The 18,105-nt window shown below is 42.7% G+C and overlaps 1 protein-coding gene across 1 annotated transcript; it reads left to right on the top strand.

Moving 5' to 3' along the window:
* The first annotated feature begins 685 nt into the window (after positions 1–685).
* Positions 686–11,475, top strand: zpld1a (zona pellucida-like domain containing 1a). The gene is made up of 10 exons (XM_086226712.1): positions 686–791; positions 1,171–1,391; positions 2,642–2,823; positions 3,192–3,264; positions 3,642–3,739; positions 5,655–5,735; positions 5,834–6,005; positions 9,609–9,711; positions 10,112–10,141; positions 11,217–11,475. The coding sequence occupies exons 1-10, from the start codon at positions 686–688 to the stop codon at positions 11,390–11,392; spliced, it is 1,242 nt and encodes a 413-aa protein (XP_086082838.1). The 3' UTR covers positions 11,393–11,475.
* Positions 11,476–18,105: the final 6,630 nt, after the last annotated feature.

Below are 18,105 nucleotides of genomic sequence, written 5' to 3'. Positions count from 1 at the left end.
TTTTTCCTCCCCTGTTCCCAAGTCCTGTTTCTAGTTGTGTAGGGATGCTGTGTGGATCATTCCAGCGTCTGTCCAAAGCTTATGGAGAACCGCTGACTTGCCGGCTTCCAGGAACCAGGGTGAGTGGTCTCTCGCAGCTGTAAAGCAACAGTCCTGAGCAACAAGTCGTCAGGAACAACACGAGGACGGGAGAGAAAAAAAATCTTCATACTTGGTGCTATGACTTCTTAATTTAGCTGCTTCATCAGGACTAAGATTTGCATCTGTGACTGATTATGTGATAAGAGGGTTTCAGGGGACAATGAGATAAGCACACTTAGATAAGCCATTCTACTTCATGAAATGGGTATAGTTATCAACACATTATCTAGAACAATTTATTCTATCTTTGATGGCAAAGCTGCAGGTGCACCGGGATAATTCAATGTGACATTTGTCTGGTTTGATGCTGCTTGGCAGGCACTGGAGGATACTCTGAAGAAGATTCTGGAGATAACGGAACTCTTTTTGGGAGATAGAAGTGTCTTTCTTCCATGAAAAAAAACAATGCATATATGATCGATTTCTTTATCTGTTTTCATACATTTAAGGTCAAATTTTCTGAAATGTCAAATGACTAATAATGTCTGAAACTTTGTGCATCAACTGTTTTTGTTCAAACTCTTGCTTTGTTTCAGGTGCTGAAATGGAACATATATTTTTGATTCTATTACTGTTTAGTCAAGCTTTCTCAGCTGGTGCTCAATTCAATGGATACAACTGTGATGCCAACTTTCACAGTCGCTTTCCTGGTGAGGAACTCAAAAAATTGACACTTGTTTCAGAATTATAAGGTGGGATCTACAGGTAAATTTATGTCTCCATCTGTACATTTATGTCTATATATCTGTAGATCCCACCTTGATCCTATCTTGTTTTCATGAGGAAAGTTGCTGCATCTCTTCAGAGAGGAAAATTGTTCACCTACACACCAGTTCATTCACATATCTGATTTAAGATAAAACAATGCCTGTATTTCCTATAAATCTCTTAAATTTTACTTATTTGAAGAAGTCTTCCATCCTTTTTTATATCACCTATAAGACTCCTAAATCTTTACGTGCTCGGTGAAGTCCATTTCCATGTCAAATGAGAATCAGTCGTCTGTATTGGTGTGTGTGTGACTTGCAGCGGAGAGGGATATCAGTGTGTACTGTGGCGTGCAGACAATCACCCTCAAGATCAACTTCTGCCCTGTGCTCTTCTCCGGCTACACTGACACTGACCTGTCCCTCAACGGTCGCCATGGAGACTCTTTCTGCCGTGGATTCATCAATAACAACACCTTTCCTACGGTGGTCATCTTTACTATCAGCCTGGCCACACTGGAATCCTGTGGCAACTCTCTTGTGGTAAGAAGATCAGTGCAATTGATCATTGCCCACATTTGAAAGTGAGCCTGTCACTATTGTCACAGATTACGTTGGTGCTCTAAGTGTTACACTGGTGACACGAAACAGATACTTAAACTTAAAAGTGTATTTTGCCCCTGAAGTACTCTCAAATAGGAGTCTTGAGCTCACAGAGATGTACTTTTTCCCCACTGAATAACCAGAATACAGAAAAATCCAAGCAGAAAAAAGATTGTCAATTGACATTTATTAACATTTATGCTGTTTTTTTTTTTTTTTTGTAATTAGCTTTAAGCTTAGTACATGTGGCTGGCTTTTTCTACATTCCGGGGACACAAAGAAGTCATTCAGTAGGGAGAAAAAGAAACATCTTTGTAAGCTCAATGCACCTACTTTTGAGAACTTTAAAGGCAAAATACACTTTTTGGGTGAAGTATCGCTTCATTGTTTGTAATTGAGCTTCCTCATGAATTTAATGAAGATAAGATAGTTAAAGCTGTTTAAAACATATTAAATCGAGCTGCGGGTCTCGTTGGGGTTCTTTAAAAACTGGCCTTAAGACCAACTCATTTTTAATTGCAAATCTTTTATGTATTTAGGAAGTAGAGTTTTTGAATTAAGGCAGCTCAGTGGATCTAAGCTTGTTGAGGCCTCACAGGTAAAATATCTGAGTTCTCGTGGTGTGAAGTGGCAGGTTTCAGAGAGTTGGAGAGTGGTACACAACAAGTAGTTACGAGTTTCAGCTCGTCTCCTCCTTATACTTTGGTCTAAAGTGGCTGTCAGAAAGCTCTACAGAAATCTTATTCACGGGTTTTTTTGTACTGACTAATTCGGGCAGATCACACTTAAACTGAAGCTGTTCTTTTTAATTGCACTAGCAGCAAAGGAAGCATAAAAACAAAACAAGAGCTCCTCCAACCCACCGGAATCCGTCTTGCCTGAGAAAAATAAAGAGGAAAAAAGTAGAAAAAATAGACTGTTTTCTCGTCTTGACTTCCAACATCCTTGTTGAACTGTGGGACGGACCGGTGATCTGTCAGGATGATGGGGTGGAAACTAACTCTTGAAACCGTTAGAAGGGAATCATTGGTTTCTCTCCGTCATGTTTTGAGTTTGGTGGAGGTGTGGACGGTTTGAGTCCAGGGTGAGCGAGGTGCAGACAGACATGTCCAGCTTTTACTCTGAGATATTCATGGTTGGTGAACAGGCTCTGATAGTGGTGTCACCGATGTTGTTGTTCACTGTTTCAGGTCTCCACAGCCCAAGGACCCAATGCTTATGGGAACTTGTCTCTGGTGCAGATTGGAAACATATCAGGGTACATTGACACCCCCGACCCCCCCACCATCATCAGCTACCTGCCTGGTCTACTGTACAAGTTCAGCTGCAGCTATCCACTGGAATACCTGGTCAACAACACACAGCTGGCCTCGTACGTCTAAAGCCTTCCGCTTTAAACTGGTTGGTTAGCGCCATAAATAATAAACCGGGGTGCTCCAGAGGGCATGCATTGAAATTCATGTGAATAATGTAAGAGCTGGAATTCTGTCTGTCAACAAGCCGTATACAGGAGCTGCACAGAGCAAAGAGAGGGGGAAAGAGAGAAGTTCAGACATGGCTTTGAAGTGCAGCTCACATTTGCAGCTCTTTATTAATATCATGGATTTGATCCATAAACATGTATGGTTGGATTATCAGCTGAGAGTAATTAAGTTGACTCTGAAACCTATAGGACCGTATTAGAATCAGCCTTTAAAACAGTTTTCAGTTCCTTTGATCTATTTTTCATCTTTATTGCAGGTCAGCAGCTGCAATCTCAGTGAAAGACAGCAACGGTACATTCATCAGTACTCTGAATCTGCTGCTTTACAATGTAAGTTCATGCAGCAGCCACCTGAATGTTTGGAGATGCTGTTGTTATCTCAGAAGCTACAGCACAAACCCAAACTGTGCTTCCTCAGCTCCCCTGAGCAGCTTCCATAATTATAATGGCAATAAGGATTTTACCATTATGATTATGTATGAGACTTGGAGAGCTCACAAACTCTTTAATGGAATCCAAGTAGCCAGTTACCTCCTGCGATAAGAGAGCATTCTTTGTTTAGCTTCCATTCACACGTCAGTGGGAACCACACACACGTACACAGGATTCACTAAGTTCTGCGAAACTAAAAAAAAGAAAAAGCTCCCAACAAGATGATGGAACCGACCGTGGGAAAGGTGTTCACGTGGTTTTGTGTTGTACAACAGGACTCATCGTACGTTCAGCAGCTGTCCATCCCCATGGCAGGGCTGACCCTGAAGACGCGAGTGTTCGCTGCTGTCAAAGCCTCCAACCTGGACAGGAGGTATTCACCACCACACACACTGACAACACAAACAGAGGCCCGCAAATGATGTGTCTGGCTGCAACACAAGAAAGGCAAATATCTATCGATATTTATTCTGCCAGCATTAGCTTCAAAACATGACATGCATAGAACAAACAAGAGCAATAATATAAAGAGTTCATTTAGCTTTCACATCTCTTATGTCCCAGGTTAGAATGCTACACCTATATATTAAAACTAGTGAGGAAATATGAACAACACTACAGCTCCTGGATATGATTTTGGGTCCCATCAGACAAAAAGTGCACTTTTACGCTGCTGATAAGCATCAAACCTAAACTGAGATGAATAAAACACTTTATCTGTGAACAGCTTCTCTAATCTGCCTTTATCCGACAGAAACAGATCAGAACAGTCACTCGATAACTCAGCAGAAAGCCTGCATCTGAGATGATGGTTAGGAAGGAAAATAAGGTAATAAAAGGGCAGCGCATTTTCTCACACATTGCTCTCAAATCACATTGCACTCATTTTCTATTTTGCTGAGGAACTGGATGGTTGCGTCCAGTTTCAATAGAGAGGAAGGATACCACAGATTAACTGACAACGATCTCAATATCCTGACAACTCATGTCAGGCTCTGGTTCCTGGGTCAGTTTGATTGACCTGTGTGCTCTTCATTTAGGTTTGCATCAAATTTCCTTTGCCCACTTCCTTTTGAAATGATATTTTATCAATTTGCCTTTTCCTGCAAGGTAATTTGTTTATGTACTGTGTAAAATAAGTTCAGTAGTTTAGTTTTCAAGCTCTTTTTAATACTTGAAAAGATCTGTTTAGCAAGTCTGCTGTCTGGCACAGTAATTCATGTATTCTAATGTGTCAGCATGGCTCCCATCCCTGATCACCACAAACTGAGAGTTTAGGGGCCACTTTATGCACACCAAGAAAACAACGCTTGCTCGGTTGTGAACTGCCTCACATTGTGTTGGCTTGCAGTCACCTCAGACCCCTGCGCCAGAGTCCACAACAGGACAGACACAAGACTTACGCAGTTGAGTAGTCCTCTAGGTATGTAACCAAGATGTCTGCACAGCTTAGACGCCAACCTGCGGGATCTGAAAAGGGTTGGACTCCTTTTCCGAAAGTAAGACGATCATCTAAAATAAAGCCTAAATATATGAGAAGGAAATTTCATCAGATCCAGACAAAACCAAAACCCCACAGAACATTTAAACGACTCCGACGAAGGATGAAGCTGTGACTGTGTTCAGCTGAGAGGCAGCTTTGTGTTGAACAATCACTGCTCTATTGATGGTGACGTGTTTTTTTCGATCCATATTTCTCAGAATTCTGGCTAAAGTCTCATTAATACTCATAAATAATTAACGGACGGCATGAAAGTCAGTCAGCACAGTGCTGTGGCTCATATTTCATATATTCTCGAGGACTCCATCAATTCCCGGCTCTCCGCACTTTATTGTTGAAATACCACGATTCTGACCATTCTGACTAAATGACCATACACATTTTTTACAAATACCGATCCTGACAGGCAGCACCAGAATCTTAACTCACTCTATGATAGAGCCCAACTGTGTGGACACCAGCTGCATCCGTCCGCTCACAGCAAACATGGCGTGATTCAGCTTTGTGATTCTATGTAGGCCCACTCATAGTCCGACAAACATACATCTCCAGACACAAGTGACTACGTGGAATAATAGTTTTCCAGCAGCAAAGACATAAGTAATATTATAAAAACGTAATATAAATGTCATCCTTTTGACAGCAAATAGGAGGGAAATTCAAGTTTCCTTGAACGTGCGTCTTGTTATGCCAAATATAGACGTCACTAAATCATTTCACATGTTGAAAACGGAGAAGCCCTGTACATCAACATATCCCTGATCACCGGATCTTTGCCGTGTCATAGATGGAACGTTCTGATGGACTACTGTTACACCACACCCTCTGGGAACCCTAACGATGACCTCCGCTACGATCTTTTCTTTAGGTAACTCCCATTTGAAAATATAATCTGTGTTATTGTTGCCTCTCTTGCTCTTTTTTCATACGATAAGAAACACTCAACTTTCTAATGTAATTGTCCAGCTGTGAAAAAGACCCCCAGACCACTGTCTTTGAGAACGGCAAGAGCCAGATGGGACGCTTTGCCTTCGAAGTATTCCGCTTTGTAAAGCACAAGAACCAGAAGATGTCCACTGTCTTCCTGCACTGCGTCACCAAGTTGTGCCGAGCTGACGACTGCCCCATGCTCATGCCAGTGAGACATCTTACCCACACGCTGATTTATCTCTTGAATTCTTTCTTCTCTCCCATTATCACCATTTCATGAGTGAAGCCTATGAGGGAAATCAAACATGCGTGCTGCTCGCTCACTTTTCACGACAAGGAATTAACCTTTTCATATTAAAAAACAAACTCTGTGACTTGTACGCGCAGAGACAGGTTACATAAGCAGGGCCCAAAGGATTTCATGATGAATCGATGAAAAATCCCCACAAAACTGAAGCACGTAGTTGTTAGAAAATAATTACATTACTGGTACTATTGAACAAGACAGCTGGCACCATAATAGGAATATGACTGTTTTTTAATCAATTTTCACTCCTATTTCATACAGAAATTACTAGTGTTGTCAGGCGATTTAAAAAAAATTAATCTAATTAATCACGTTTTAATCTCATATCTGCTTAAGGTCCCCAAATAAAGAATTTGAATTCTAGGACGTTACCAAATTGAAGTGCACGACTAATCAAATGAATACACTAAGAAGAGAGGAAATCCACATTTTTATTGGTGATTGAATAAAACCTGAGTCAGGGCATCTTAAGGCGGAGTCTCAAACAGGCACTTTGAGTAGCGACGCACGTGTGAAGTGACCAGCCACTGCCCAGTACGGGTCCTTCAATGGGCCAAGTTTAAAATGCTTGTGTCTGGGTAAAATTCACATTGAATTGCCACTCAAGTGTGCTGTAATCAATCTTGCGTTAATTTTTTATAACGCGTTAATTTTTGGTGTACTGAATTTATCTAATTAATGCATGAAAATGACAGCCCTAGAAATTAGACATTTTGTCAGCCACCTCCACAGGCTGGTGTGTGTGTGTGTGTGTGTGTGTGTGTGTGTGTGTGTGTGTGTGTGTGTGTGTGTGTGTGTGTGTGTGAATGAGAACCTCCTCTTCCACTTCCTCTGCAGGCTACACCACCATACGTTCTATGTTACAGTTGCGTGGACTGAAGTCACAAGGTGTCACCATTTATACACTTCAGAAGGGCAAACTGTACTACTTTAACATAAAAGTATTTACCAAAATTACTTAGGCATATACTAGTAAATTTATATCTGTATACTTCCATCCATCCATCTATCCAACCATTTTCTACTGCTTAACCAGTTGAGGGTGGTGGGGGTGGAGCCTATCTCAGCAGCCTTCACCCTGGACAGGTCACCAGTCCATGGCAGGGCCAACACATAGAGACAGACAACCATTGGCTCTTCCAGCCACGCCTACGGTCAATTTAGAGTCTGGATTAACCTGGTCCCCTCTTGATGTCTTTGGACTGTGGAGGAAGCTGGAGTACCAGAGAGAACCCAGCAGGAACAGGGAGAACATGGAGACTCACACAGAAAGACCCCGTGCTCCAGCCGGGGCTGGAACCCGGAACCTTCTTGCTGGGGGGCCACAGTGCTGACCACTGCAGCACCGTGCCGCCCCTGCAAAGCTCCCTGATATGCTAATTGCTGGATTAAATGTAGCCTAAAGTCAGTGCTGAACTTTGTTACCGTTTTCATTCCGAGTGATGATGGGAACAGCTGAGGACAAAGTGGTGGCCTCGGAAACCCCCGTGGTGTCAACATCTCTTCTTCTTCTGCTGTTGCTACATTGCTGTTGATGAAGGAAGAGGAGTGGAACTAACGGGAGACTTGCCAGATTCAGACTTGAGATTCATATCCTCACTTTGACCCTTGACTGACCTTGAAGTCATTGCAGGTGCTGATCTCACACAGTCTGATGATGCAGTGCAGGTAGTAGGAGGACACGGCCTGGTTCTGCTGTTCAAGAAACCTGAAGGCCGGGAAGGAGAAGCGAGCGTGGTGACTGTCGCCGTTCTCGTGCATGGTGGTCATCTGGTCCTGAGAGCAGCTGGAAACAAAAGAAAACAAAAGGAGAACGGTGTTGGCTCATCGTGAACGTCGCCTGCCTCTTCAGAATGAGATTGGATGACTTACGAGACAAACAGGTTGAAGAAAGTGGAGTTGGTGGGAAGAGAAGAGATAGAAGCGTAGCAGCGATCCATGAGGACATGGTATCTGGTGGGGGGGGGACAACCGCATCAGAGCAGCACAAAAATACTCCTGGTACACTTATCACCATCCTCTTTATTAAGTCTGAGTGAGTAGAGCTTCACAAATGTGTGTGTGTGTGGTCTTGACTCTTACTGATCCGTCAGGTTGGCTGCCTTGACTTGGACATAGATGTCAGTCCTCAGCTCCAAGCCCAGTGCTGGTATGATCAGAGGCTTGGCGTAGTTGACGTCCTGTCAAGGGAAGGTTTTAGCTGGTTGGCTGTGACTGCTGCTTATTCACGTAACTGCATTTACAACCTCAACTCTCCTCAGATGAAAACGTTGTGGAGTATCAAAGCAAGCAGGTGTATGTGTTCATTGTCATGAATCCAAGCAGCATCGATGACCTCACCATCTCAACTTACACTGAAGAGCTCCATGCTCAACGTGCTGATGAAGCTTCCATTGTTGTCCTTCACTGCGATGGAGGATGCTGACCTAAATCACACAGGGCACGGCATCAGAAGCAGGGCGGAGTCACCTCAGTGAAACATGTCCGACTGTAGACTTGTTACTTTACACTGGGACATTATTTCCACCAGTATGAGAATAGGCTTCGTTTACAGGACGGGTCACCACACCACCGCAGGGCCAACACACATAGACAGACAACCATTGGCTCTCCCAGCCACGCCTACGGTCAATTTAGAGTCTGGATTAACCTGGTCCCTCTTGATGTCTTTGGACTGTGGAGGAAGCTGGAGTACCAGAGAGAACCCACAGGGACAGGGAGAACATGGAGACTCCACACAGAAAGACCCTGTGCTCAAACCTGGAACCTCCTTACTGTGAGGTGATGGTGCCGACCACTGCAGCACCGTGCAGCCCCATCTGTTTACGTGCTAAATGAAATATTTGAGAAATCCACTCAAAACTCAGTCTATAAACTGAACTTGAAGTGATCATGTCTGATAAGAAATAGTGCAAGAATTAATTGTTCAAGTGGATGCAAACTATTAATTTCTTCATAATTTAAATCATTATTTGTATAAAAATAAAAAAAAACCCCACCTCATTATTGTTTATCTGTTGATAAAAGGTAATTGCCCTGTTTTCAGCTGCGGGGTCTCAAATCAAAAGGGAGCCTATTTACCGGCTCATGAAGAAAAAAACGATATTCTCTTGCAATTACGTAGAAATAGTTGCTGTGCGAGCACATTTCCAAATAGCTCCAACGGCAAGATCTAACAGGTAATCAGGTTTTGTCAGTTCTCTCATCTCTCTTTCATTTATTTTCATCATAACTCATTAGATCTGAATATTTTATGGAGTGAAGCAAATGGAGAAGTGTACATGTTCTGTTGTCTTGTAGAATAACACTGAGTATCACTGCAACTTTCTACAGAGTCAAAACACGAGTGTATGGATGTGTCTCATGACATAAAATATAGCACAGAAAAGCACAAATACTCTCTGTAGATGCAGAGGGGCCTCTTTACTGTACAGGAGGGGAAAGTGGGACACATGAGAAGTGTTTAAATGTGCCATCACGTCTCTCTTTGCCATGTTGTCATAGATCTGTGGCAGCAGGAAGAAGAGAGACATCTCAGATGTCACGGAATCAAATGCAGCAGCTGGAAACGCCGTCCTGACTGCTGGGCCCATCATCACTCGCAGTGGTACAGTTGGATTCCTCTCCTCCTCCTCTGTTGTTCTTTCTCCTTCGAGTCTGTCTTCCACGATGCAGCCATCACCACCATTACTGTCTAAGACTGTTCCTCTAATCTCAAACACAGTCCTGAGGCAACAGTAACATACCTTCTTTTGAATCTCTCAGGGTGCACAAATCCACTCTCTCAATTTTACTCTGTTCCACTCGCAATACTTATTGTTACCTGGACCTATGAAAATGTGAAAGTCATGATTTGAGACTGGGATGTTGACTAGTGCTGAGAGCAAGGGGAACCAGACAGCCAGGGACAGGCTGAAGGCCTCCTGTTGACTTGTCTTCTTTCTGTAGCAGGAAAAAGTGTTGTGTACATAAGTGACTATCCTAAAATGGCTCCTTCTCTTTTGCAGATGAAACACCAACCAACAACTCTCAGCTAGGTAAGCCTCCCCGCTCCGTCTGTTGTGAGCCACTCACTCCCAGTGATATAAGAGGGAAGGAGACATTTAAATTCCCAAAACCTTCAAATGAAAGGAAAAGTTATCATGGGACATTGCATGAGTCAGCTGGCTAACCCTGCATTTCCACCCAAACCAAGAACTTTCCCTAAATCTGCAGTTACTTACCAGACCTATGAAGCTAGAAATGCCAATCTGTACGATTGATTGGGCAAATACTGGCCAATACTTACCAATATTGATATTATCTGTATGAAAACAATTGCTTTATTTAAAATTGTTAATGGTGAAAAACAAATTTGAAAGTCTTACATTTTACTTACCTCCAAAACATTTGGAAAAACTCATGAATTATATTTACTGCTCTGTTCCCTCATCATCTGTTGAGCAAAGAGGATCGCACCCACTTCTTAGAAAATGAGCGATATCTGATACTGACGATGTGACGATATTATGCTGCATCCCAACACAGAGCATAACGTTGACACAAAATATCGTCATGACTCTTCGTTAGAATGATTCAATGAAAAGTGACGTCAGCGGCTTTACTGGTGCATCTCATCCAGACACCTGAGGTCACCTGGTGTGTTGGTCCAGAATGAGACACACAAAAAAAACGAGTTCACGGTTTGAAAGTGTGGGATGAGAACTTGTGACATTTATTATTATTCTAGGATGTTCATCACAGAGACAAATGTCTCACTAAGTTTATTTTTGCGCTCAGTTTGCCTCTTTTAATGAGTTATGTTGCAGCACAACAAACCCAGCAACTATTGAGGATAGGGAGAGAACATGTTCCCCCTCTTGTTCTCGTGCTCCAAATGCAGCATGTATTACTCTCTGGTCTGAGAGACTCTGGAGGAACTGGATCACCTTCTGCCGTCGAGGCCTGCTGGAAAGATCTCTAGTATTAACGAAACCGACAATTTCTCCAGCAGCTCTTTTCACTCTGACAACAGCTTCATTTAAATGTGCATTTTGGAATCATCTTTTTTTTTGTTGTAAAGTTTGTAAAAATATTGACTCTATTTGTGTCTTTGTGTTTGTGCCGCTGTAGCCAGTCTGAAAGCTCCGGTGTTTCAGATGAACACAGTGACAAGCGCGCTCATCTCAGGTGTCATCGTTCTGGGAGTGATGAGTGTTTGCTTCTTCATCTTCTCCCTCACCCTCCTCAAAGGCAAGACTGCTACTGTCAGTTCACTGTCTGGAGTCCACAACACAGCGTTCAACTGACAGTCTCTCCACACACACACACACACACGCACTCACACACACTTGTCCTCGACTGACAACCACTGACGAGCAAACTACCGACGTGACAGCTTGTTCGTACATGTAGTTGTTTTCCTGCAGAGTAAAAGCGAAATGTTCATGTAGCTCATTAACAGGTGTGTGTGTTAGCGTAGAAGCTCAGCAGCTTGTGTAGTATGTTCTGAACTCACTTTGTGTTTCAACTTCATGGCAGGACAGGTTTCACACACCTTAAACCCACGTAGCTCTCGTACCTTAATTCAATACCTCAGCCACACAGCTCTCAGCTGCAGGGTGTAGCATCTATTTCACAGCTGTGTAGAATACCTGTGTATAACCTTTCATTGAAAATAGAACTGCAGTAAATGAGGGAAGCCACCGCACAAATAAAAAGTAAAACAGCAAATAAAAGTAAAATGAAGCTTTTCGATTAAGTTCATCATCTGACTGCTTCCACGTCACATCCAGGGCTGAGACTTTCTAGGAGCTCACTTAAAGTGACGTTTCACTATTATTATTTTTGTCTGCCTCTACGAGGCCTCTTGGTGAATGCAGAATTCAGATAACACCAGCGTCACAATTGTTGCTGCAGGCTACAGAAGACTGAAGATCAACAAGAACAAAAATACACAAAATGTCTTTTTACAAACTTGAAACCACAAATACTCCACGTTGCAGTTATCCAGCTGCGTCCTGAAACAGCTGCCGCTCTGCCACCAAGTCAAGCCAGTCAGCGAGCTGGGAGATGGAGCGCAGTCCTGAACTGTTTTCGGTGGATATTTTAGGCCAGACTTGAGTTACGACCTGAAAATATTTTGGTGGTCAAAGGTCGCTGTCACCTCCTATGAACACGATACCTCAGGAATGCTTGGAGAAAATTTGTTAAAAATATAGCAGAAACATCCACAAGGACGATCTGAAAACATTGTTGGGGTCAAAGGTCAGGGCTTATTTTGATAGGTACGCATTGCAGAGGTGTGGTGTGGCGGTACTAGATTTACACTGCATGTCCTGGGCTGGATAAGGCAGACTTGGACCGTACTGGACGATGCGTTGAGTGGCATCATTTAGTTTTGCTTTTTTCCCCCTATCAGCTCCCTTGAGCTTCCAGAAAAAATATGAGGTTGGTGTTTTTGAATTTCACACTCACCAAGACGTCATGCAGGGGAAAAAAAACCTTAATTAATTAAAGATATCCTCAGTGAGTAAGTGATGAACGCAACACTTTTCGGATGAATAAATGAATCCCACCGTTCCAAGTCAAAGTGCTGCACTGAAAACGTTATTTGTAAGTATAACAAGTAGAATGTCTTCAAGGTGTTGAGAGTGAAAACACATGACTGTTAGTGTACAACTATACATTTAGATTTCAGCTATTAGTGCTCCTGTATTAATGTCAAAGTAGGACTTTCATTATGTTTGGTTGATTTAATTTTTGTTATGGACTGATTTGCTGAAATATGAACCTCAGTCATTGACAGGTCATGTAAAATGTGAAAAGAAATTCTGAAAATGGAGAGAAAAGCTGTTATAACCTGGTGAGTTTACTCTGACCAACCAATAGTACATCATTTAAAGTGGTTATAATCAAATTAAAAGGATCATTAGCATGATGAACTTCTTTAATTGATTATTAAAAGATAAGACAGTGAAACCTCACATTTGTGAAGCTGGAACTTCACGGCTGGAACGAAAAGCTTTGGCATGACAGCAGTTCCTTCAACGATTATGACACAGATGCCTCGTATTTGTCTTTGGACGGACTAATGGATCCATCAACAGCCACTTTTGTGTGGACAGGCTGTTGGGATGTCCCACTTGTGCTTTGTATCTGTAAAGCAACTGGATGCTTAACTAACCTGGGGAAAGAAAAAAGTGAAGAACCTTACAGTACTTGAGTAAAAGTACTCAGATAAATTGCACCACTGATTATAATTGATATCACAGTCTTTAATTTATTTATGTTGCTACATAATAAAGTCGTTCTACTTAAATATGTAGGTCACACGCTCACTTTGATTTTATGCAATGTGGTGGCAATAAATGTTTGTGGAGCCTCGTTTGTATTTGTACCCACAACTTTACCCGTATGTGTTCCAAACATGTGTCCGAAGCTCAGAAAGCCTTTTTTTGCTGCTGTATCACGTCTTTGTGACTCCAGAATACCGAAGGAGCCTGCTACTTTCACCTGTGGTCAGAACTCACCTGGTGTCATTTTTGTCTGCTCAGTTTGAGCCATTGGTGTCTTGAGTATTGATACTTCACCCAAAACCTGTATTTCACCTCTCAAGTACTCACAAATATGTGTCTGAAGCTCATAAAGCTTTTTTAAAAAAAACTTTTTTTTACTGCTGTATCGCGTCTTTGTGACTCCAGAATACAGAGAGAGCCTGCTACTTTTATTTCAGAAAGAAACCTGGACCCTGGACATCCAAACACTGACAGCCATCTTATTGATCCAACTCCCACGTTTATTCAAGCTACAAGCAAACTAGAACTCATCCCCTAGAATGCTATCATGAGCAAGCACCATCCATGTGGTTCATCTGAATTTACCAGCTGGTTCATGGTGGGACTTCAGAAGAAATAAACATTCTGGGGTGAAGCATCACTTCAGCATTGTTTGTTGCTTTTTCTAAAATGAATTGGCATAAAATGGATGGCACAGTGGAGCAGTGGTCCTCACTGTGGCCTCAAGCAAGAAGGTTGTGGGTGGAGCCCCGGCTGGAGCACGGGGTCTTTCAGGGTGAGTCTCCATGTTCTCCCTGTTCCTGCTGGGTTCTCTCTGGTACTCCAGCTTCCTCCACAGTCCAAAGACATCAAGAGGGACCAGGTTAATCCAGACTCTAAATTGACCGTAGGTGTGGCTGGGAGAGCCAATGGTTGTCTGTCTCTATGTTGGCCCTGCCATGGACTGGTGACCTGTCCAGGGGGAAGGCTGCTGGGATAGGCTCCACCCCCCGCGACCCTTAACAGGATAAGTGGAAGAAAATGGATGGATGATAGATGGATGGAATTGGCATAAAGTGACATTCAAGGGCTGGAGGTGCAGTAGCAAGGCAAAGCCCTCCTCCTTCAGGTTGACTCTAGGCTGAAAGCCTCAGCAAAGCCACATCTGAGCACATTTTGGTTGTCCTCAGAGCCCTGGCATCACATGACTCGTGTTGTTTACACCACCATGTTGGCAGGGAATGCCTGGAGCACTGACCTCAAGCCATCATGGTTCATTGCACTCTAAATTCACAGAAATTGACAACGTATTGCACATTTCGATAGACTGAACATTATTGGCTCTTGCCATGGTGCGTTCATGAGTGACTGAACAGCTGGAACAGATCTGCAGTGTCCAGGCATCTACAGTTCCCTGATCAACTTCCCCCCGTCCTCCTTCTACAGAGAATATCTGAAACCCTACAAAAGCTTGAGGGGCACAAGTGGACACAATCTGGTTGATTGGCTGAACATAACAAAGTCATCACTGGAAGCGAAGAAGCTCTCAGTTAGGGTGGCGTAGCGGCCAGTGGGATGTAAGATTCCTAGGTTAGGAAGCACTTACTTCTGCATCCGATTTGAAGTTCCCGTTGGTCTCCGACACTCCTCCGCTCTCGTCTGACATGTTTTATTGCGGTGATCTTTTGTTTCTCAGGATCTTTCGAAATCGGCTCAAATGCTCCCTCTTCTGCATGTCTTGGACTGTTCCAGCGTCTGGGCGGCCAGCAGCTACCCACCAGAGTCAGTTTGTCTAAATGCGTAGGTGACGAGACCTGTTAGCTGGCTGGATCGTGTAGCTGCAGTCATTTGAACAGAGCGCTGTCCAACCTGTTCTGGCCTCGCCAAAGAGTCCCCTTCCTGAACTAGACAGACAGATTGATCAATTTGACGATGGATTTATTGTGCACCACCACCTCCATTGGCAGTATGAGAATCTGGTAAAACCAAAATGAAGAAGTAACATGAAATACACAATTAGTGGGATAAACATCATTAATATACATTTCCATTATCTGCCTCGCAAAGCTTTCTTGAAACATACGGCTAGCAAACATAGCTGTCTGAGCCTAACAGCCTAGCTTAGCAGAGGAAGTTAGGTAGTGGGCAATCAATAACACTTGCACAAAACATGGCCGACCCTTACCAGGGTCCACACAAGCTACACATACAAACACAAATATAAGATAAGGTCAACCTTTAATCGTCCCACAGTGGGGAAATTTACATCGTTACAGCAGCAAGAACAAAGGAGAATTTAACAGAAATAGAATTTGAAGATAAGTAGAAGAAGAAGAAGAAGATAAGAAGATAAATATAAGGGATGGTGCAAATGTCGTAAATAAGTGTGCAAATGTAAAGTAAAAATAAGTCATATATAAACGTAATACACAAAGTAAAAGAGGAAGAAGTATGTACGACAGTGTACAGTCTTAATAAGCGTCTTATTACAACGATACTTAGACGATGCTTCTGTAAGTCATTCCAGAAGAAGATGAATGTGACTTCTTTAACTGCTCAGTTCAAAATGTGCCTTCCATAGGGAGTGGAAACAAGATGGCTGTCTATCAGGTTCAACGGCAAGCCATGAGGCTCACATAAGGCTAACAAATCAAGCGCCACCGAGCGCCTGCAGAATGAACTCAATTATTTTGCTTATCCCTGACCAGAACACAACCTCTATGGCGGTGTTTTGATTATGACAGTTGCATGCTGGTATTTAGCACAGCATTGAACACAGGAGCTCTTCGGCAAGCTGGTGTCAAGCAAATTTCCCCTGCTTGCTGAAAACCGCACGCACATCACACCACACTTTACAAATGACGCCATCATCTCCCTGAGGTCCATCAGTGATGGTCAAGGAGCAAATGTCTACAAATTATGAGCATTAATGTCCCGTTTGCCTCTTAATGAGCTTTAAATATTCATAAAGGTCAACCACACACTGTGGAATGTGTGAATGCGTGCTGCAGAGGTGTTGACCTGTCTCACTCAGACGAGGTGTGTGTTACAGAGAGGGCATCCACACTATTGGATCAAAGCGTGGGTTAATGACTCCATTTTTATTAATGTTCAGAAATAAATAAATACATTTATCATAAATTTATAATCCAGTACAAAACAATTTTCATTTCAATAACACATGAACACATGGCCAGTAGATGAATGAGTGAGTAGGGACCTTCTCTGGCATTGTGATAATGGGTCATTTGTCACGTTTATTTCATTTTCCCCCCTGTTTTATTTAGAAATTGCATGTGGAGAATGCCATGGTGTTATGTTTGCATTGGAGGTGTACGATTCTTATGGGGCCACTGCAGAGAGGGACAACATGCATTGTTTGGGTTAATCTGCTGGAAAGGTTACTGACACACGGTAATCAATCAGAGAGCTCCACCCAACGATTATCTTCAACGGGAGAAATTGAGGGTCAAACCACTCAGTGTGTCTTCTAACGCTCACCTTTATGAAAACGCTGGCATTCACGTGTCTGACTGTTACAGGAATTGAGGTACGCCAGCACACACAGGTGGTTCTTGAAGTCAGTGTTTAAAGCTGATATTCTTTTGCTTGGTTACATTCAACATCTAATGCAACTCCAAATAATCAAAAACATTTGATTCTGTTATTTGAGTTGTACAACAAAGAAAAAGGAACTCTGTCATTTTTTGAACTGAGCCAATGATTAAGCTATTAATTAAAAAATGAATGCATTTATAAAGAAAATTAAAAAATACATTTTCCATCGAGACATTTGGAGTCTCCAGGTCACATGAAATAGAATCAGCTAGAAAAAAAACAGCCTTTAATTTGAATTCAAATAAAAAAAAAAGATGTCAGCAAAACTGTATAAAAGAGGACTTTCTGATTTTTCTGTAATATTGGGAGTCATTGATTGTCCAAGAGGAGCACTCGTCTATCGTCTGGCTTCTGCATCAGTTTGCAGCTCTGCAGGATGCTGTGGTAGCATGCTGATTCAGTGGGCCTTCAGTTTTGAATAAATCCCCAACAGCGTCACCAGCAAAGCCCCCCCACACACGTCACACTTCCTCCTCCATGCTTCACGGTGGGAACCATGCATGTAGAGACCATCTGTTCACCGTTCACCTTCTCTGCATTACACAAAGACGTGTCTGCTACTAGAATTCTGAGGCGTTTATCTGGGCTCTAATCTGAGGCGCTGTAAGCTTGTGATTTCTGAGGCTGGTGACTTGATGAACTCATCCTCAGCAGCAGAGGAGACTCTTGGTCTTCCTTTCCTGGGACGGTCCTCATGTGAGCCGGTTTCGTTTTAACGCTTGACGGTTTTTGCAACTGCACTTGGGAACACATTCAAAGTTTTTCCAGACTGACTGACCTTCCGTTCTCAAAGTAATGATGGACTGTTGTTTCTTTTTACTGAGCTGATTGGTTCTTCATAACATGAATCGTAATGGTTGTCAAACAGAGCTGTCAGCTGTGTACCAACCTGACTTCTGCACAACACAACTGATGCTCCCAACCCCGTTAAGGAGGCAAGAAATTCCACAAATGAACCCAGACAAGATAAACATGTAAAATAAAAACCATTTCAGGTGACGACATCATGAACCTCACTGGGAGAAGGCCAAGGGTTTGCAGCGCTGGCAACAAAGCAAAGGGGAATCTAAACAATTAAATGTATTTAGAGTTATTTAACATTTTTTTCTTTCCCACATAATTCCATA

The sequence above is a fragment of the Aulostomus chinensis genome, chromosome 15 (genome assembly GCF_037954235.1).
Source record: "Aulostomus chinensis isolate RoL2024-O1b breed Wild chromosome 15, RoL_Achi_v1.0, whole genome shotgun sequence".
Classification (NCBI taxonomy): domain Eukaryota; kingdom Metazoa; phylum Chordata; class Actinopteri; order Syngnathiformes; family Aulostomidae; genus Aulostomus; species Aulostomus chinensis.
Note: the sequence above shows the minus strand (reverse complement) of the source record. Positions and strands in the feature narration are given on the sequence as shown.